This window comes from Bos mutus, chromosome 2 (assembly GCF_027580195.1).
Source record: "Bos mutus isolate GX-2022 chromosome 2, NWIPB_WYAK_1.1, whole genome shotgun sequence".
Lineage (NCBI taxonomy): Eukaryota > Metazoa > Chordata > Mammalia > Artiodactyla > Bovidae > Bos > Bos mutus.
Genome location: NC_091618.1, coordinates 6,057,837 through 6,078,638, shown reverse-complemented (window position 1 = coordinate 6,078,638; position 20,802 = coordinate 6,057,837). Strand labels below are relative to the sequence as shown.

At 53.9% G+C, this 20,802-nt stretch overlaps 1 protein-coding gene across 2 annotated transcripts in view; it reads right to left on the bottom strand.

Moving 5' to 3' along the window:
* Positions 1–20,802, bottom strand: part of EPHB2 (EPH receptor B2) — a 218,579-nt gene that overhangs the window by 123,568 nt on the left and 74,209 nt on the right. For both annotated transcript variants that reach the window (XM_070382850.1, XM_070382846.1), the window contains exons 2-3: positions 15,679–15,743; positions 11,606–12,290 (exon numbers count right to left, since the gene is read on the bottom strand). In XM_070382850.1, coding sequence (XP_070238951.1) covers positions 11,606–12,290; positions 15,679–15,743 — 750 coding nt within the window. The remainder of the gene's footprint in view (positions 1–11,605; positions 12,291–15,678; positions 15,744–20,802) is intronic.

Below are 20,802 nucleotides of genomic sequence, written 5' to 3'. Positions count from 1 at the left end.
AGAAGGGGTCCGGGCTAGAGATTGGCCAGAGAGGGCCTGGATGAAATCAACTGGAGAGAGGGAGAGAGAAGAGGAGGAGACCAAGGACTCAGCACTGGGTCCTCTGGGGTAGAGAGGTGGGAGGTGAGCAGGAACTGGCCACAAAGCACCTGGCAAAGCAGGAAGGACACCAGGAGTCAGGGGTCTCTCTATCACATGCCCCTGGGGAAGCTGAGACCTGGGAACTGACCATTGGATTGGTGACATGGGTGTCACTCATGCGGCAGTTGGACCATAAAGAAGGCTCTATGCCGAAGAACTGATGCTTTTGAACTGTAGCGCTGGAGAAGACTCTTGAGAGTCCCTTGGACTGCAAGGAGATCCAACCAGTCCATTCTAAAGGAAATCAACCCTGAATATTCACTGGAAGGACTGATGCTGAAGCTGAAGCTCCGATACCTTGGCCACCTGATGCAAAGAGCCGACTCACTGGACAAGACCTTGATGCTGGGAAAGATTGAAGGTGGGAAGAGAAGGGGATGACAAAGGATGAGATGGTTGGATGGCATCACCAACTCAACAGACATGAGTTTGAACAAGCTCCAGGAGACAGTGAGGGACAGGGAAGCCTGGCGTGCTGCAGTCCATGGGGTCACAAAGAGTCAGACACGACTGAGCAAGTGAACAATAAGAACAACATGGCCTTGATTATGAGCAGTTTAAGTGGAACGACGGGGCAGGGGTCTGATACGAACGTGTTCATGAGAGCTCTCATGCAAGTCATCAGCAAGAGGCTGGGAGGGTCACACAGCCTGGGCATCAGAGTCAAACCGACCCAGTGACCCAGCTCTAGTCCCAGCCCCGACCCTTCCTAGCGGTGAGCCTCAGGCAGCACACCTCACCTCGCTGAGCCTTAATGTCCTCAGCTCAACAACGGGGATAAGATCCCTCTTACACCCTAGGGCTGTCAAGAATCAAATGAGATAAAGATTGCAAAAATATTTCACTCACAATGAAATGCACAAATATTCCAGTGGGAAGACAGCAGGTTTTGGATTTCAGTGCTGGCTCCACCATTCATTAGCTGCGTGATCCTGAGCTGATTTATTTAACCTCTTTGAGTCTCCGCTTCATCCTCTATAAAATGAAAATAACAACTGTACCCAACTTCTGGGGACTGCAGGGATCCAGAATTCTACACCAAGCCTAAGGCAGAAGGCCTAGCACACAGTGGGCGCTCAACCAATGCACGTTCCCTGCCTCCCTGGGCTCTTGTCTCTGATATTTACAATCAGGGCCCAGTGGGAGGCATAGGGAGCGTGAGACTGGACCCTGAGTTTGATTGCCGGGTCTCTGGATAAGCCATTTTTTCTAACGTCTTGGGGCCTCCGTTTTTATAAGCGTGAAGCTGGTGAGCAGTTGCTTGGCCCCTTTGTTTAGGAGGTGCCAAGCGGGCAACAGGCAAAGTTCATGTACTGCGTCTGGGTGCCAGTGACATGGGAGCCCTTGTGAGTTTGTGACCCTCTCCTGGGTCAGCGTGATCAGGAAATAAATCCTCGAGATGGAAACAACAGTATCATCCAACCTGCATGGATGGGGTTCCACGGAGAAAGACTGGGAAGGCCTGGTGAAGGAGCAAAGAGCCCGAGGGAGCAGAGAGGGTGGGAGTCTGAAGGCCTATCCACCCCTCAGGGTGACCCTGGGGCCCCTTTATCTGTGTGGTCGTCAGGGGCCCACCACACCTTCCTCTTTACATGAACCACGCGTCCTAGGGGCCGTGAGGAACTCTGCCAGGGTACCTCTCTTGTGGGGTGGAGACTAAGATCTCCTGTGGTTCCAGGGGTCCCTGGGGTCTTGTTCCTGCAGAGGTGGAGGTAAAGGCTGAGGGCCATCTAACAGGACATCACGGGACAACAAGGGGCTCCTATGAGAGCCTGGGCCAGGAGGCCGGAGCACTGGGCTCAAGTCCCGTCTCTGCCACCAAGGGCACTGTGACCCTGGGAAAGTCCGGTCCTCTCTTGGTTTCAGATTTTCTTGCCTCTAAAATGGCGCTAATAATCTTCGCCTTGCTTCTCTCATGTGGGCATCATTCAGATCAAAGTATCTCATAGGGTGAGACCAAATGCTACACAAAAGCAGCCTCTAATCTTTTTCTGGAATGAGGCAGAGTGTAAGTAAATAAATACAGTACATATGTAATACATTATAATTACAAATGGCATTCCCTCCCCACCCCCGACAAGCAATGGAAACAAACCAAAACAACAAACCTCGTTTTGTACTGTGTGAAGAATTCTCATTCGGCCTGAGTTCTGATTTCAACTCGATAGCTGACAAGGTGAGTGAATCCGGGCAAGTCTCCCCACCCCAACCCTGTTCCCAAAGCCCTGGTAGAGATCAGATGCTGGTTTTGAGGGGGGTGGTTTGTAAGTCTTGCCAGTAGGGAATTAACAATAGACCATCCTCCCGCCACATTCCCTTACCCAAGGAAGGCAGTCCAGGGTGTGGGAAGGGACTCAGTTCAAGCCTCTCACCTGCTGTGTGGCCTTGGGCAGCTCCCGTCCCCTCTCTGGACCTCAGTTCCCCTCTGAGGTCAAAGTTCATCCCTAGGCAGTAGGAATGAGGGGAGCAGGGAGAAGCGGCAGGGTGGGGGCTGAGGACAAAGAGCCCCAGGGAGGAGGTGCCCCAGCAGGGCGAGGGGTGGAGGCCAGAACAGGGCCTGTGGGGCCCGAGCCAGCTGCCGCACAGCCATGAAAATCTCTTAACCACACAGAATTGTTAACGGCTCTGAAATCCTGTTGTACCACAGGCTTAGAAAGGCTTAAACTGTTAAATGCATAAACTTCCTCAATAAACGGGCTCCTCTCGCCAGATCCCGAAGCCCAGCCAGATGAAAAGGCAGCCGCTGGAGGGAGGGGAACTTCCCCCAGCTGTTTATGGTCCTGCCGGAGTGTTCTGGGGCGGCCTGTGGCCAAAGCCGTCAACCTTGATGCCTTCAGGGTCCTGGGTCAGTCTGGGGCTGAGAGAGGGCAGTGCTGGGGCTCCAGGGTCAGATGACCTGGGTTCAAATCCGATCCCTCCCTGTGTCACCGTGGACAAGCTGCTTTACCTCTTTGAGCCTCAGTTTCCTCTTCTGTAAAACAGGGATGAGGATGCTAAACTGGTGACTGGGAGTCAGTGAGACCTTCCGTGGGGAGCTGCCTGGTCCACAGGAGGTCCTTGGATGTGCTGGGTCTTAGCTGCAACACTCGGGAGCTTCGCTGTTTGTTGCGGCATTGAGGATGTTTAGTTGCGGCGTGTGGGGTCTAGTTCCCGGACCAGAGATGGAACCCCGGGGACCCCTGCATTGGGAGTGCGGCGTCTTAGCCACTGGACCACCAGGGGAGTCCCTACCAAGCCTTTCTGACACCTCCAAGAAGCCGAGGATATCAGAAGTAGGAAGCACAAGAGTGCACACCTGCCTTGGCCACCTATGAAGGGGTGGGATGCTGGCCCTCGGTCTCAGTTTCCTAATCTGATGGAGAGATTCCAGAAGGTAAGAGGCAGGAAGGCAGCACGACCAAGCACTTGGTTAATGCTGTGTGGGGGCTGGCAGTGGGGGCCCCTTCTCCCTGGCCAGCGGTTAACTGGGGCAGCTGTGCCCCTTTTGTGGCTCAGCATGAAGAGAGGAGGCCCATGGGGGGCTTCCCCATCCCTGAGCCTCTGCCCTGGGAGTGTGCTCCATCCTGCTAACACCTCTTGATGCAAAAGCAACTCGCCCTCCACGGCCCAGCCACGAGCTTCCCTCTTCCCCTTAGAAGCCCTTCAGCTGCCCTCTCTTTCCTATGAGGTCTTACAATCTCATGTGTGACCCCCCCACCCCCACCCCCAAGCTGGTTATCTGTCAAACTCTTTTGACTTCTGCCATCTCAGAGGCCCATGGATAATCAGGAAGGTGGGCAGGGCAGGGTACGTCCAGATATCCGCCCACTCCCGGGTAATCAGTTGTCCCAGCAAATTGGAGGACGCTGGGCTCCCAGTCTGCCTCTGCTACTTGCTGCTGGCCGTGTGGCCTTGGAAGCTTTGCTGAGCCTCTCTGGACCTCAGTCTCATTTGCAAATGGAGCTCATCATACCAACCGAAGATTCAGTGAGACAACAGAGCCCGGCATATAGCACAGAGCTGGGCCCCCCAGAGGCACCTTTCACCCTCAGCTCTGGCCCTCTCCAGTCCTCCGGACTCCTTTCAGCCTCTGCCTCGTTTAGCCCTCGGACAGAGCGAAACTAAAGTGCTGACGGCCCCTCTGCCTTCTCCCTTGGCCAAGAAGACTTCTCCCATGCCCCCTGTCCCCCAGAAGGCTGAGGGTCAGTGGGAGACCAGGGTTAAAAATAAAAACATCAATATCATTTCTGACTATCTTTTTTCTGGACTAATTTCTGCCCCCAACTCCTCCCATTCTCCAAAGCCCTGGGAAAATGGCTCCTCCTCCAGGAAGCTCACCTCCCCCCCCCGCACCCCACCCCCACCCCGCCCAGTTGTCTCCTGACTTCCTCTGGAGTACCCCAAGGCTATAGTTACAAATGCAGCCATATCCCCTATACCAGACTGGAAACGTTAGGAGGGCAAGAAGGGCCTTCTTGGTGCCTGCAGTCCCTATACCTGATCCAGAGACTGGCACACAGCAGGTACCTGGGGAGTGTGATTTTACTAGTGTGTTAGCTTCTTGGTCCTCCATACAAAGACTCTCCAAGAAGCAAAAAAATAAAAAATCAGAAAATGGAGTTCAGTGAATGGATGATGGCTGGCTGGGTAGGTGGAGAAACAGGTAGATCAATGGAGAGATGGATGGAAAGTCGTGAATAAAAATAGACGCTTTGAGAGCATAGAGGAAAGGGGATGTGGGGAGAGGGAGGCACTTCCAATTTTTAAAAGCAAAGACTTGAATAGCCTGAGTGTATTGGCCAGGATTCCCATCCAATCCCCTTCCCCAAAGGCTGGTGTGTGTGGTCTCAGGCCTGGCCTGAGTCTGGGGTCGGGAGGGGTTATCTATGACCTTTCCCCCTCCCCAAGCTGGGTGTCTCCACCCTGCCCTTGAAGAGATGCTGCAGAACTTTCTGTCGGGGTAGGAGGGGGTCTGGGCTTTTCCTCCCACCCAGCATTCCAACACTCACACCCCTTTCCCAGCACAGGCCTCGCCAGCTGGACGCCTCCTCCTCTTCACCCTGAGACTGACCGCACCCCACCCCCACAGACTCACCAGACACAGCTGGGCCACTGGTCCAGCTTCTGTGGGAAGGGCTGGAGCTGAGAGCAGGGTGGGAAGGAGGCCACCCTGAGGGTGGCCCAGGCGCCAGCTCTGAGGGCCCAGAGAGGATCTCTGACCCCGGTCCCTCCCTACCTTGGCTGGGGAAGCACAGGATTCTAGAATTAAAACAGAAAATAAAGCCACAGGCAGAATATCCCATGCTGGTGAGTATGTGGGGAAACAGACACTCCTGAAGGCTGCTGCCAGGAGGGTAACTCAGCCCAGTGTTTCTGGAGGGCAATCTGGCAATGTGTGCCAAAAGCGCTAAAAAAAAGTACATACCCTTTGACCCCACAATTCTACACCAGGAGACATATCCTACACAAATACCTGGAGCAGTGCAGAAAGGCAGAGGGACCGTGAAATTCATCTCAGCATTTACGATAGTGAAAAACTAAGCAATCTACATGTGGATCACCAGAGGACTGGTAAAAAAAATTATCATACAGATAGCCTATGGAATTCTAAGAGCCTTCCCACATGATCCAACATGACATTGAAAAACGCCCACAAAATACTAGTAAGTCAAAAAACCTCATGTATTCCCAAAAGGAATCTATTTTTTCTTTTAAAAAAAATCAATATGTGTAAATACACATAAATACACCTCGAAGGATCCACATCAGTCTGTTAACAGTGGTTACTCTCTGTGTTATTTTAATTTTCTCCTTTTGGCTTATCAGCTAAAGATTCTGCAAATAACCTGTATTGCTTTTGTGATAAGGAAAAGTTATTTTTTCCTCAAAATAAAAAAAAAGCTCATTGGGAGGAAAATTAAAAAAAGCTCTCAGGCAAGTTTGTAAAAGTTCTTATTTTTCTGACACTTTTCTAGGTATTTTCTCATTTACTTTGCACAGCAGTCCATCTGTTTATTCTGTTTTGCAGATGAGAAAACAAAGATCAGGAGAGGGTCCATGGCTTGCCCAAGGTCACACAGCTAGCAAGAGGTAGGACTGGGGTTTGAAACCAGGTCTCCAAGACCAAGGTCAAGGACAGGCCATGGGTGGGGGAGAGAGCAGGGCCAGGGGCTGCCAAGCAGGGCAGGAGGAGGAGGAGAGGCTGAGAGGGGAAGCCCAGGGCAGCTGGGAGCTGGGAAGTCTAAGCTGGAGCCAGCTGATCAACATGTGCGTGCAACCATCCCCACCCCCCACCCCAATCCGCTGGCTCGCAGCCCCTCTCCCTGTCCAAGCTAAATATTAAAAATCCCATTACACCCTGAGAGCATTGCAGAGATCACACTCACTGTGGAACTCTCTCCAGACCCCTTTGAGACGCACGTCTTCCATCGGGAGAGAGAGAAGGGCAGGGTCCCCAGTGGTTTCTGGGCTGGAGGGGGGGCACCTACACATGGGCAGGGAGGGGCAAGTAGGAGTTTTATTAGGGAAGGAGAGGCCAAGATAAAACTTGGAGAAACTGAGGCCGGGACACGTTCCCAATCAACCCCATCAACATCTGGAAAGAGTCAGGCGAATGGACTCAGGGCTGGGGTGGAGCAGCTGCTGCAGAGGTTTAGGGGGGCAGATTCCTGGGCCACCCTCCTGCCCCCCGAACCCCGGCCCCAGCAGATCCGCTAGTGGCAGGCCCCAGTGGGGACTGTGCTACCTAGGGGGCTGGGGACCGGGGAAGCCGGAGAAGGCAGAGGTCTTCTGCAGACAGTCCCCGGAGTCTCCCACCCGCCATCGATATGGCCAGTGCAGGCTCAGATTAGGCACTCAGCGAACTGTGAATAGATGAATCAAGGAGAGAAAGCCATGTCCCAGCCCCATTCCCAGTAGGGCGCTGGACACTCACCAAACATGCCCTGTTCTGTCACACCATGGGCCTTTGTTCACGAGGCTTCTTGACCACAAGTTCCTTCCCTCCCTTCACCCATCCAAATCCTACTCACTCCTGAAGGCCTACTTCAAATGCCACCTCCTCCTTGAAGCCCTCCCAGATGTCCCATCAGAAAAGATGGCCTTCTTCCATCAAAGTACTTGGCCTGGACAGATCTCATTTCTGGAAGGACCATGCTCTGCCTTGTTCCTCTGAGTCTGAATCCTCTGCTCACCCAGGAGCCACTTGAGGCCAAACCCTGAGTCTCAGGCACTCTCTTCCAACTATCCCAGGTCAGCCCTAGTCAGCTCAATGACACCTCGTCCAAGAAGCCTTCTCTGAATCACCTGGCTAAAGCAGATCCTCCTTTTAATCTCTACTGTTACACCTTATATCTTTCTTTTCACTCCTCACAGTTTGTAACGATTTACTTGTTTATTTACTTTATTTCCTCCATCTTCCTCTGCCCACCCACCTGGACCAACAACTCTGGGAGGGCAGTGAGTGTGCCCTCTTGTTCACTTTGATGCTCCCTAGGACTGGCATATGCCTGGCTCATAGAAGGTACTCAGTAAATACCTGTTAGAAGGCTACCTGCTGCACAGAAGGTACCCAGGACATGCTGGTTGAGGGGTTAACTGGGGCCCTCCCCTGCTCTCCCCACTGTGCTAGGCACACAGTAGGCTCCAGAGCAAGTTGGTCTGATTGAATCAGTTTAGCCCATAGTTTCAGGAACCACTGAGTGCATTAGAATAGCCAGTCCACCATTATTCACCACAGCCCACCCCTGGGATCGCTGCCGCGCCCCAAGAGGACTCATCTACTCCTTCTCTGCCAAGTTTTCTCTAACTTGCATTTCTTTGAGAAAGCAAGAGATTATTTCCCCATCATATTATGCTTCAAACTTAACTGGATCTTTCCAAACCACACCCTCCCAGAGATTCTGCTAAGGTCCCCTCCCACGCTTTAGGGTGGATGCTCCCTGGGGTGGCGGTGGGGCTGGGCCTGTGGTCATTGCCTGGCCTTGAGTCCTGCTTGGTCTGGCCAAGGATGTGTTAACACATCGTGTGTCTGAGCTAAGAGTCCTGTTAAAGAAGCGTCAGGGCTGCTTGTTTAAAAAAAATGCCGATTCTTGGCGTCACCTCCGAGGCACAGAACCAGACCTGGGATGAAGTTTGCACCAGACCCAGGAATCTGCATTTTAAGAGACTTGTCAATGGTTCTGGAGGGAGGCAGAGAAAAGGTGGAGAATCCCTGAGCTGGAGATGGGCGAGCACTCTGCCGACCACTTAGATGGGAGCTGTAATTACCATTCCGACACGTCCCGGGCTGGTGGGGCCAGCGCCTCTGGGGCCTGGGCTGAAGCAGCCCCACATCTGGGTGGTTGCTCACAGGCCATGGCAGCAGCTGGTGTCCTTCTGGCTCCCTGAGCTCATTAATCACACCCTGACTGGCCTCCACTCACGTCCAGCAGCCGGCGGGGTAGGCTGGGCCTGGGCTGGGGGTTGAGGTAGGGGGAAGCCAGCCCTGGACACACCCTGCCCTCATATTACCTCGAGCCCCCACCACTTGCAAGAAGCAGCCCAGACTCTGATCCTGTGACAGGCAACCTCTGCCTTGGCCCCAGTGACCCTACCTCCTGGCATTCACACCCCCATGTAATTCCCTCCCCTGGAGCAAGGACTGAATCGGGTGACTCACTTTTAATGAAGAGAACTTGGGAGAAGTAATGAGACATCCCTTCTGAAAGCAAGAGGATCAAAAGATTGTGGCTTCTGTCGTGGGTACTCTCTCTTTCATACTCTGGGGAAGCCGCTGCACGTGCGAGAGGCCCGTGTGGGAGGGACTGGGACCTGCCAACAACCATGTGCAGGAACGTGGAAGCAGATCTTTCCCTGGTCAAACCTCCAGATGCAACCTCAGGAGAGACCCTGAGAGAGAGGCACCCATCCATCAAGCCACCCATGCCTGATTCCTGACCCTAAGAAACTGAGAGACAACACGTGCTTTCTGCTTTAAGCAGCTAAATGTGGGGGTAACTTGCTATGCAGCGATAACTAACATACCTCCTCATCTAGGCACCCCTCCAATCATGGTTCTTCTTACCTCCCTCCTTGTGCCCTGAGCCATAGCCACCCCAAACAACTGACCAGCCCCTCTAATGAGCCACACTGATTTATGTCGCCAGGGCCTTTGCTTATGCCAATCCAACCTCCAGAAGGTCGGGGCCACCTGGTCAATGCCTCCTTCTCCCAAGACTCAGCTCCAATGCCACCTCCTCTCAGAAGCCCTCGGATGCCCATCATGGCCTGGACTATTCCTATTAAAACAAATCTGACACAGTCTCACTCTTGATCATTTACAGCTGGTCCTCTCTGCTAGATCATGAGCTCCTAGAAGGCAAGGCCACAGTTGGATTCTTCCATCTTACCTGGTGCTCAGCACAAGGTCTGACACAGAGGAGGGGTGGGGAAGGTTGGAGGAGTGAGTAACTGGTGGACGGTGAGGACTGAATCTGTTCCCCACGGCCTGTCACCCCCACCATCTCCCAAGGTGGTGCGTTTTCACACTCAAGTACAGAAAACCAGATGCGTTGTCTTCCCCGAGAAATCAGCCTTTTCTCCCCGTTTCCCCATTTCCTTCCCCAGATCATCAAGGCTCTGTAAACTGGAATTTCTGGTTCCTCTGAGTCCTCTCCCTGCTCTCTTTCCAACTTGTCTCCACATCTCATCAGTTCACTGCCAAAACACCCTTCGACTATACTCCTCCTCTTCCCCAGCACTGGGGATGCCAGTCCAGGCGTCACCATCGCCTAAGATCACTGCAGCAGCTTCCCCAGAGGCCACTGCTCCTGTGTCTCACAGACCCACTTCTCCTCCCAGGGATCTTTAACATGCTTCCTCCAAGGGCTGGAGGGAGGTGTCCCGGAGATGGTGGATATGATAGAATTTAATAAGGGTGAGGATCACTGTAGCTTCCCCAGGCTCAATTTTAACTGACTTTCAAGGCTCCTGGGCTAGCATTTGGAACACTCCAGGATTCAATTCCAACTGGGAAGGCAAGAGGAACTGGCGCAAGTAGGCTTCAAGTCTCCTATGCTGTCACCATCGACCACCACAGCTCACAGTGCAGAGAATCTGTGCCATGCTGGGCTTCATATGTAGCATCCCATTTAGTTAACATTTATTAGGTTTTTACTAGAAGTCATTATAAGTGGTTTATATGTTTTGAGGTCTTGAATCCTCACAACTATTCTATGAGAGAGGGTTTCACACTTGATTCAAGATATCCAGCTGGTAACTGGCAGGGCTGGGATTTGTACTCAGCTCTATCTACCTTTATAGGCTTCTCACCACCACGCAGTACCTTTTACAACTTCTTCCATTTGCAAAGCAGCTTTGTGACTCTTGGCTGTCATCAAATACCACCTGTACTATTGTTGACTTAACATTTTTCCTTAAATTAACTTAAAGGGCACAGTAGTTAAAAGGGTGGTTTGGAATCACACGACCTGGTAAGCCCCCAGGCTGCCTCTGCTTACTCCCTGTATGAACTCTCTGAGCTCTGACTTCTTCCTAAAAGATGGGTGGTTGTGAGGATTAAAAGAGTTCGACACATAAAGTGCTCGGCACACAGTAAAGATAGCTCACAGTGGGGCTGTACTTTCCCATTTCTCTGGATTGGAAGTAATCACATTACTTGGCCACTGAAATGTGGACAGGCATGACATATGAGCCATTCTGGGGGGTGGGGGGTGCTTTAGAGCCTATATATAATCTGTCTTACTTGCTCCTTCCCTCTGCCTGGTGATCATAACATTCCAAAGAGCGGCTCCTCCATCTGCTTGGCTCCCAGAGGGAGGAATCCCAAGCTGACTCACGATGGACATGCAGCATTAAGTGGGAAATAAACATTTATTGTTTTGTTACTTCAGCATGGCTTGGCCTATACTGACTGATACCGCAAAAGCTCAATGAACGTGCTCTTATCAATATCATTTACTACGACTTACACATTTTCCCAAGCTGACTCGTGATGGACATGCAGCATTAAGTACAATATAAACTTTTATTGCTTTGTCACTGCGGCATGGCTTGGCCTATATTGACTGACACAATAAAAGTTGAATGCATATTATCTTATCGATGTTTTTTACTACGGCGTACGTTTTCTTAAAAAGGAAACCACGTCACTTTTGTGAATGAAGAAACAAAGCACCACTTGCTATCATTAATATTCACATAGTAGTTAAAATGAGAAACATTTATCCTCATACCAACGAAAATCAGCGGGCACACCCCCTGCAGTGTCTGCACACACCACCATTCATGAAGCGGTATTCAAGGCCTCCCTCCAAGAAGCTGAACCGTGGCTATAGATTCGGAAACTCTGGCAGCAGAGGGCCTCCCGCTCAGCTCCAGGCCTCTGCCCTGACCAGCCTGCCCTCCTAGCTGCCAGGCTCAAGGCTGCAGCCAATACCAATGCCCCATGCGCTTGCAGGGGCACCTGTCCCACCGCGGCCCTTACCTCGGCAGACAGTGCCATTCTCCACGGCCTCGAAGCCCGCCTTGCACATGCAGCGCCCAATGGGCACCAGCCACTCGCCGTCCCCATTGCAGTAGAGCTTGATGGGCACGTCCACCTCCTCTGCGTTGGCGATGCAGCTGCCCCGGGCGGCCACCAGCGACGTGCTCTCCGCCCCCGACAGCGTCTCCTGGAAGACGGCGCCATTCTGGATGATGCGGGGGCACTTCCGGTAGAAGACCCGCACGGCAATGAGGGACATGCAGCCGCCGTAGTCCTGGAAGGCCAGATAGAAGCCGCTGCGGGACACGGGCCCGAAACTCCGCACCTCGGTGTTGATCTTCATGACCCGGCCGCCCAGGTCCACCTGGGAGAAGCTCTCGTCGGCGGCAATGGTGTCCACCTTCACCCACGGGTTCTCCATCCAGGTGGGGAAGGTCTTGGTGGCCGAGTCGAAGTCGGCCTCGTAGTAATAGAGGTTGAAGGTCTCCTTGCAGGAGCCGGGCACGCTGGGGATGCTACTGCAGTCACGCACCGAGAACTTCATCTCTACGTGGATGCGATGGGCGCCCCGGCGCCGGATGAACTTGGTCCGTAGCCAGTTGTTCTGGCTCGACTCAAACACATTGCATACCTGGTACGTGCGGATGGTGTTCATGTTCTCATCGTAGCCACTCACCTCTTCCCACTGTGGGTGAAATGCCAGTCAGGTGGGGCAGCTAGGGGCTGAGCCCCAGGGGACATCCTAGGGTGGGGGGCACAGACTTTTCCTTAGGGGATCCTCCAGCCCTGAAGGCGGCAGGCAGAACACCTACCATCAGGGGCCTCCTCATCTCACAGGGGAGGCACAGACTCTACCTAAGGGATCTCCCAGTTTGATGATGGAGACACGATGCCTAGCATCAGAGAAGCCCCAAACTGAGCAGGAGACTTGGCTCTGGCCCTGAGGAATTCCCCGCTCTACGCAGGAGACGTGCCAATCTGACGGGAACGGCACACGCGCTGCTCTTGGTGGTATTCCCCTAATCCACGCGGGAGATGTGACCCTTACCCCCCAGGGGTAACTAATCTGGTAAAGAAGTCACGGCCCCCCTGCTGTTCCTGGGAAGCTCCCAACGGAAAGGAAACCAGGGAGAGGCTGAAAGCGCACGAGGTATGTGCTTGAGGAGCGACCAGTCTGCTGGAGGAGGCAGGGCTATGTCTGCCTGGAGCGCCCTGTCTGACCAGGCAGACACAGCCCTTGCCCTTGGGGATCCTCAGCCCAACGGACGATAAGCCCTCACCCCCATAACAGAAACATGAGGCCTTTTCCCTGTGAGAGTAGTTAATACGGAGACTGGAGGGAGACCTCCCTGTCTTCCTGCCTGGGGTCATTGCTTTGGCACCTCACCAGGCCCCGGCCTGGGCGCTTACCCACCCAGCTGTGAGCTTCCCATTCCCACTGCTGGAGGGGGCTTGGTAGGGCCGAGGAAAGCTGAGAACAGAAGGGCAAAGGCCGTGTTCCATGCACAGATGCTCACTCGCAGGCTGAGCCTTTGTTCACCCTTTCACGCCCCCTCGAGCACCTCTCTATCCAGCCTTCTGGAACCTCCGGGAGCGGAGTCTCCCTCCGGCCGCTGTATCCAGGTTCACCAACTCTCCCTTGGGCCTTTGGGGACAGCCTGCTTAAATGAGTGCCAGGCACGCCCAAGCCCTCTTGGTCTGGTCTCCCCCAGTGGGTCTGAGAGCTTGCTGGGATCAGTTCCCTGATCCCTCCTTCTCCTGTGCCCCTCTTTGGTGCTGGGCTGGCTTCACCTGGGGCAGGCCCACAAAAGGGCCCCAACAAGCAGGGTGAACCGTGCCGAGCCCAGGGTGGGTGCTGTAATAGCATCTCATTTCTTTGTCATGATTATCACATGTGGGAAGCACAGTTATCCCCATTTTACAGATGAGCAAGTAGAGACCAGAGAAGTGCAGTCACACACCGGCACTGGACCCCAGGTCATACAGACCCAAACTCAGACCCATGCGCATGCTTGTCCACACTGCCTCGAAACTCAAGGACCCAGCAGTGGGCTTTGTTCCAGCTCTGCTAACTTGGTGTGTGACCTTAGGCAAGTCACTGCCCCGCTCTGGGCCTCTATTTCCCCAACCGCCAGAAGTGACTGTCGGGGGGAGAGTAAGCAGTCGGAGAGGTGTCACCCTTGCGTGGGTGCTCTTTGTCTTTCTGCCTCCCTCAGATTCTCTGGGCCCAGCCTGCGCGGGGCGGGGCGGGGCGGTGGCTGTGGCTGCTGTGAAGGGCGAGCATGTGTGAGCAAGGCCGAGCGGGCCCAGCCACTCCTTCAGTGGCGCCTCTGAAGCTCCCTACATTGCATTTAATTTTTTTTTTTGGTGGCACCATGTGACAAAGTCAGCCCCTTGTTACAATCACTGCTCTTCTTCAGAACTTAATTAGAGCACTTAATTAGAGCACTCTGCCTTTCTCCCCTCTCTCTAATTAACATGCGGAGGCCCTGCAGCCTAAACACCCCAAATAATTGCGTCCGGGGGCCCTGCAGCCCAGCCTGGCCTCATTACTGGCAGGGTGGGGCTGTGGGCCCAGCCGCCTTCGCAGATGGAAAATTGGTGACAAGAAAGAGCCACAGAAAGAGGCCTGACCCTGGGGCCCTGCCTATTGAGAGCACAGGCCTGAGGGGGGTAGCAGAGGATGCAGTTCCTTGGGGTAGCAGCTGAGTCCCCATGGAGGAGCTGGGATGGGGGAGCGGGGGCTGGGGGAGCCCCGAGCCCTCACCAGAGACCAGGGGGGTGAGGAGGGGCTGATATCAGAAAGGAAGGCGATGAGGATGATGCCGGCGACAGCTCCCATAGCCACTTGCCACTGGGAGCCCACTCTGCGTCAGGCGCCATGCTGGATACTTTGCAGAAAAACCTCACAAGAATTCTATGAGGAAGACATGATCACCACCATTTGATACACGAGGAAGCTAAAAGCTCAGGCAGGTTAAGGAACTGGCCCCCCAGTCACACAGCTGGTAAGTGGCAGAATTGGAATGGCTTCCCCAGTGGCTCAGGTGGTTGAAGCAAGGTGGGAGACCTAGGTTTGATCCCTGGGTCGGGAAGATCCCCTGGAGGAAGGAAATGGCAACCCACTCCAGTACTCTTGCCTGGAAAATCCCATGGACAGAGGAGCCTGGTAGGCTACAGTCCATGGGGTTGCAAAGAGTCGGACATGACTGAGAGACTTTCTTTCTTCAGGGGTCTGACTCCACAGCCTATAGGTAACTGCTGGGCTGGTTGTTGTGAGAAGAAAGAGGAATCTCAAACTGCGCCGGATTCTTTTTTTTTTTTTGGCGGGGGTGGGGGTGGGGTGGGGGGAGGGGTGGGTGGTGGCGTATGTGCCACATGCCATGTGGAATTTTAGCTCCTGGACCAGGGATCGAACCTGTGCCCTTGCAGTGGAAGCAGAGTCTTAACCATTGGACCACCAGGGAAGTCCCTGTGCCTGATTGTGTTCCTGGGAAGCTCATAGCCTACGTGGGCTCAGACCACAGGACCCAAGGAAGTGTGATGGTAGGAGCTCAGGAAGGTAGAATCTAGTGTGGTGGGAACCCAGAGGACTAGGTCACAGCCTTGGTTACAAACCTGAGCCCTCATCACTTACTAGCTGTAGGGTCCCGGGCAGGTGGCTATAGCTCTCTGAGCTTCAGTTTCCTCATCTGTAAAATGGAGGTGGTTCCTTCCCACAGGACTGGAGATGATGTGTGTAAAGGTGCTTTGATACAGTATGACACCCAGAGCACGCTCAGGAACTGACAATTCACTTTCCCTATCTGTAAAACAGGGGTTGTGAGTACCCACTTCTCAGCCTCACTCTTAAGAATTCTATAGCACAAGAGCTAAAAGCATCCAGCCTGTTGTCACGGTAACTGGTACTCGATCAATGGTAGGGGACCAGTAGGGTGGGGCAATGAGAGCCCAGGTCCTGGGACCTGAAGGAGGGGAAGGGGCTCGAATGGGGTGGGGTAGGGCATCCAGGCCCCGCAGCAGAACCGGAGGTATCCTGGAGACCAGGAAGGGTTTGAGGACCACTGACTTACCCCCGATGGAGGATGCACAATCCAGCCCAGCTCCGCCGTCGCTGTGGTTGAATCCATCAGCGTTTCTGTGGAGAGAGCAGAGTCACTCATGAGCTGCCTACAAAGCACGGTCAATCACCAAGAACGTCCCTCTTAAGGGCCGTCTGTACAGAGGAGCCACCTACTTCCTTGCTCCAAACAATCACTAGGTCTAACCCTGTAGACTACCCTCCCTTTAGGTCCTACCTCTCACTCCATGATCCCGCCCACTGCCACACTCCAGCCAATCATCTGAGTCTATTCCTCTAGACTCCACCCCTTAAACCCAACTCCAGCCCTTCTACACATGGTCATGCCCCACCCTCTCAGCCAGTCACATCCCTCCAATCTAGGTATTGCCTTCCTTTACTGGGGAAGGGTCTTAACCTGGGGTCTCCTGGATGGGCTTCAGAGAGTCCTCAAGAAATTTCAAATTTTTCCTTCAAAATGAGGGTCCTGTTTGCTTTTCTGCGTGCATCAAATTCTCACCAACTGGAATGCTGGCCTTACAGAGGCCTCCCTTGGGCCCCAGCCAAGCTGTCTCAGTTATCCCAATTTTGCCATCTGCCCCACGCCTCCCATCAGGGATACCGTTCCCCTTTCTCCAGGAACTGGGAGTTCTCCATCGTGTCCTCATCCCTGGGCCCCCTCCCCCGGGGCTCAGCCAACTCTGTCCCAAGGACAGGGCCCTGGGGATGGAGGGGTGGCGGGGGTGAACACCGTGTCCAGTGGGGCCAGCCCATCACCTGCCCTCTGGGGTTCAGAAAACTCAGATCAGCTTCTGACCCAGCTGGGCCCTACTTGCTTCCCGTTATTCTAGCTGGAGGGGCGGAACCATCCAGTCAATGACAAAGAAGACCCACAGGGCCAGAAAGATCTCCATTCACCCCCTGATCGGGCTCAGGACCCCTCCCCTCTCCCCCCTTTCCAGCCACAGGGGATTCAAAATGCTTTTTGAACTGAACAGTGATGCATTGAGTAGATTTAAATTGCTTGGGCATTCAATCCACAAATATATCCTGATGTACATTATGTACCCAAGCACTGTACCGGGTGCCCTGAGGGTGACTAGCAAAGCCCTTCTAAGGGAGCAGTTCACAGTCTGGTGGCAGAGATGGGGTGTGAATACAAAGAGTTGTCAGAGGGTAGGCGGAGAGACCTAGGGGATCACAGCTGGACCTTCCACACCCCCTAGGTGAGCAAATATGAGTGCGAGGCAATGCTTGCTGCTAAGCGCCCATCCTGCGCCCAGGACAGACATCACTAATCAATGTCCACACTCCGTGAGTACACAGGGCTTCTCGCCACAGTGCTCCAGGAAACCACCACCCACCATCTGAGATCCTATCTCTGGTCTAATCTAACAGCCTCATTTTGGAAATAGGGCAACTGAGGCACAGAGAGGGGAAGAGGCTTCCGAAAGATCACCCAGGAGTTGGTGGCAGAGTGGGAGGTGAGGGTCTCCTGCCTCCTACCCTGTAAACTTCTAGACACTTCGTTTGATGACCTGGGTTGAATGAACTAGGGCAAGGAGAGTTGGGGCAGAGGGAAGTGTCCAGGTCGCTGTCAAGGTTGAAATGGGAGAAACAAGGTCTTGAACCAGGCAGGGGCGGTTCGGATGGGAGGGTGGGAAAGAAGGAAGTGTTGAGCCAGAGGTGACCCCAGTCAGACCCGCGGGCTGACAAGAGAGGATGCGGCAGTGTCCCCATGACCGCCTGTGGCTCGAGTTTGCGGTCACTGTGTCCCTCTGCACTGGGGGCTGGCGGGTGGGGGGGGGAGGGTGCCAGGGACGCTGGAGTCCAGTGCCAAGGGCGTCCTTTTGATGGCAAATTGGAGGGAAGTTCTATTGTGCTGCTTTGGAGCTTAAAAAAGGGTTCCTTTTCACACTCCGAATGCTACAGATTTTTCTTCCTGGAGAGAACAAGGGCTGAACTTTTAACCTGTTTTCTCTCATCGGCCTCAGCCAGAGACGCGCCAAGCCGGGCTCTCTGCCTGGGCCCGAGGAACAGCTGCTGGGAGCTGCGCACAACAAGGGAGAGAGGAGACTGCACTTGGGACCAGAGAGGGGTTGGTGGGGGAGGCAAACCCGCCAAGCAGGTGGCCCCACCCCTTGGCTGGATTCTTGGGCTGACCCAGAGGCCAAGCGCTAGAGGATTCCACAGCCCAGAGGAGGGACTGCGAACGGACGTCCTCCACGCCTGGGTGGAAACTCGGGCCCAGAGAGGTGCAAAGGACTGGCCAAAAGTCACACGCTAAAAGCTGGTCCTCAAACTCTGGGCTCCCAGGGAGTTCAGGTTTGGGGCTCCACTGTTCCTCTCCTCTGCCTCCCACCACAACTGGAACCAGCAAGGGAGGATCTCAGAAGGAAGTCAACGGGCTGTTTGGTCATAGACTGGAAGAGGCTAAGAGGAGGGGCCAGCTTGCAGGTCCGCTGGGGAGGACGCAGAAGGCGGCCCCTACGCTCCTTTCTCACCAAGCCGGTCCTGGGCTCTGCCTGGAAGGCTGTTACCCCCCGGGAGCCATGGCAGGAGGGAACCCCCAGGGTGCTTTCCCCTTGGCCTTTGCCTTTCCATGTCCACATCATCCTCCACCCTCTGCAAAAAAGGCAGGTAAGCAGAGCAGATGGACTGGGACTGGGAGGTCAGACTTCAATTCTAATACCTTCTCTGCCACCTTGGACTTGCAATCTTTCTAAGCTTCAGTCTCCTCACCTACAGAAAGGCCATAATACCTTGTGGAGGAGAATAGGAGAGCTAAGTGAGATGGGAGGGTTCTTAGCTTGCAGCCCAGCCCAAGCAGATCATCAGTAAGTGGCGGCTATTCTTTTTTCAGATCCAGCATGGTGCGTTTTGGCTGACCCCGTGCTGGCGCACACACATCGTTTCCTTTGGGCTCATCAGGTGGCCCCTGCAAGTGAAGGCAAGTCCAAGCAGCTCCCCCCACACCCCAGACCACGCCTGCCAACATCTGATGGACATCAGCCTCTCGTTCGAGGGCTGAGGCCTCCAGGGAGCCCCTCCTGGTCTGTCTGATGCCGCTTTCCTGGAATGCCCTGGTTTCCTCTTTGTTCCTCTTAACCAAGTACTGAAGTTCAAGCTCAGTTTTCCTGGGAACCTGGGTGGGTTCAGCAAGCCATGCCCTATTTCCATCACCAGCACTTCCCTCCTCCCCATAACACCCCAGACCTTGCCCCTCTGTTCTCAAAAATCTACAGAGGGAGAGAACTCATGTTCACTGAGACCAGAGACCCTGTCTATTAGGAGCCAGAAAACCTCACCAACATTCTCACAGTGATGCCAAGAGATAACTGATACTGTCCCATTTCACAGATGAGAAAACTGAGGTTTACAGAGGCTTAGGGACTTGCCCGGGGTCACACAACTATTCCATTTACAAGCTGTGCTCCGGCTACACACACGGTTTGGTACTCTCTCTTGCACACTGATTCTCCTGATCTCCTCCCCTTCCACCCCATCTGTAATTTACTTACCCCAAGACCCAGCAGAGGGCTTTGCACTTAGTAGGTCTTCAGTCAAAGGCTACATTCCCCTTCCCTCCCCTAAAACTGTAAGCCTCGAACATGCCAGTGTTCTGCTCCTTCAGGACAACACCCATGACTTTGGCTGTTTCCACCTACAGCCTGTATTATTATATAATTACAAAATTTCTTCCGACTCTTTTTTTTTTCCTCAAGTGCATTTTAAAGAGGAAAAAGTTATCATTATTACAAATGGGAAACCAATATCACTTGCCATAAAAGGAAGGAAAACAAAAATAAGACTATTACCATTTAAAAAGTTTGCCTGCAAACTACCCAATATCATCTCACTCCCACACTTTGGGGACCACTAGGCTCTACAAGCTGCCTCTCAATTGCTTGAAATGTGCTCTCCACTCCCCCGCCCCGCTCCCCCCCCCAGCTGTGACAATGACAATCCCACGTGCAGGGGAAGCCACTTTCACTGTACACAGATAATTAATCACCACATGATGAGACAAAACCACAACAGGAATGCGTGTGGGGGTTCGGTACGTGATGCCACTGGGTACACCAGGAGAGGAAGAAAACAAACAATCCAGGGATGGCTTCCTGGAGGAAGTGGCACAGATAAAGGGCTTGAAGGATGAGTTAGGAGAGCGTCGTGGAGGCTAAGTGGGAGAGCATGCCAGGCAGAAGGGACAACAGAGGCACAGGCACGAGGTGACGGCAGCGTGTCTCGCGTGTAGGCATGAGGGAGGGAGAGGCAGGGACTGACGGGGGCTGGGGGCTGAGCTGGAGAGCTGGAGCAGGGCCGCCCAGCAAAGGCCAGCGACTGTCCGAGGCCCCCTTGCTGGACCACACCCATCTGCCCACATCTTTCCCGGCTCCCCTGGTACCACCCACCCCCACCCTGCCTACCACTGCCCTTTCACTCGCCTCTGGGCCCTCCCAACCTCCCAGTTAGTCCTGGAAATGTCCAGATCTCAATCCCTGGATGTTTGAAGTGACCATTAAAAAAAAATCCCAGTGGAAAGATGGGGAAACTGAGAGTACGTGGACAAGGTTTTCAGCACCCAGCCACCAGCCCGGAGTGCCTTACTTGATGGGGAAAACAGGGTCCAGACCCTGGGAGTGGCTTTGGCCCTCGCCCCACTGCTCCCACACCGCCCCCCCTGCTTCCTGGAGACTGCACAGAAGAAAGCAATCAGGAGGCCCTGATCGCACAGGCTGGGGAGGCCCGAAGACCCCTCTGGCTATGTGTGAATGAGTGGTGCACATTTCAGAAATATTTGCGCTAAAAAGGAGACACACTGAAGTCGTTAGCGTTTGGGCCGACGGGAGAGTGGCTGTGCGGGGCCCTGTTTTTAGGCTGGAGTGGAGTGAGTCGCCCTCTGCTCCCCGACCCAGCCCTGGTCAGCTCCATCTGAGCCCTTCTTGGATCAGACTTCTCCAGGGCCACAGACACCGTCTGCGCCAGTGACAGCAGGTGAGAGTTCCAAAGACACGAGGAGAAGCATTTATTAAGTGCCTACTGTGTGCTAGGCATTGAGTTGGGCGCTCTAAGCATGGACTCAGGCTCCTGGCAACCTGTGGGGTACATTAGCCCCACTTCACAGACGTGGCAG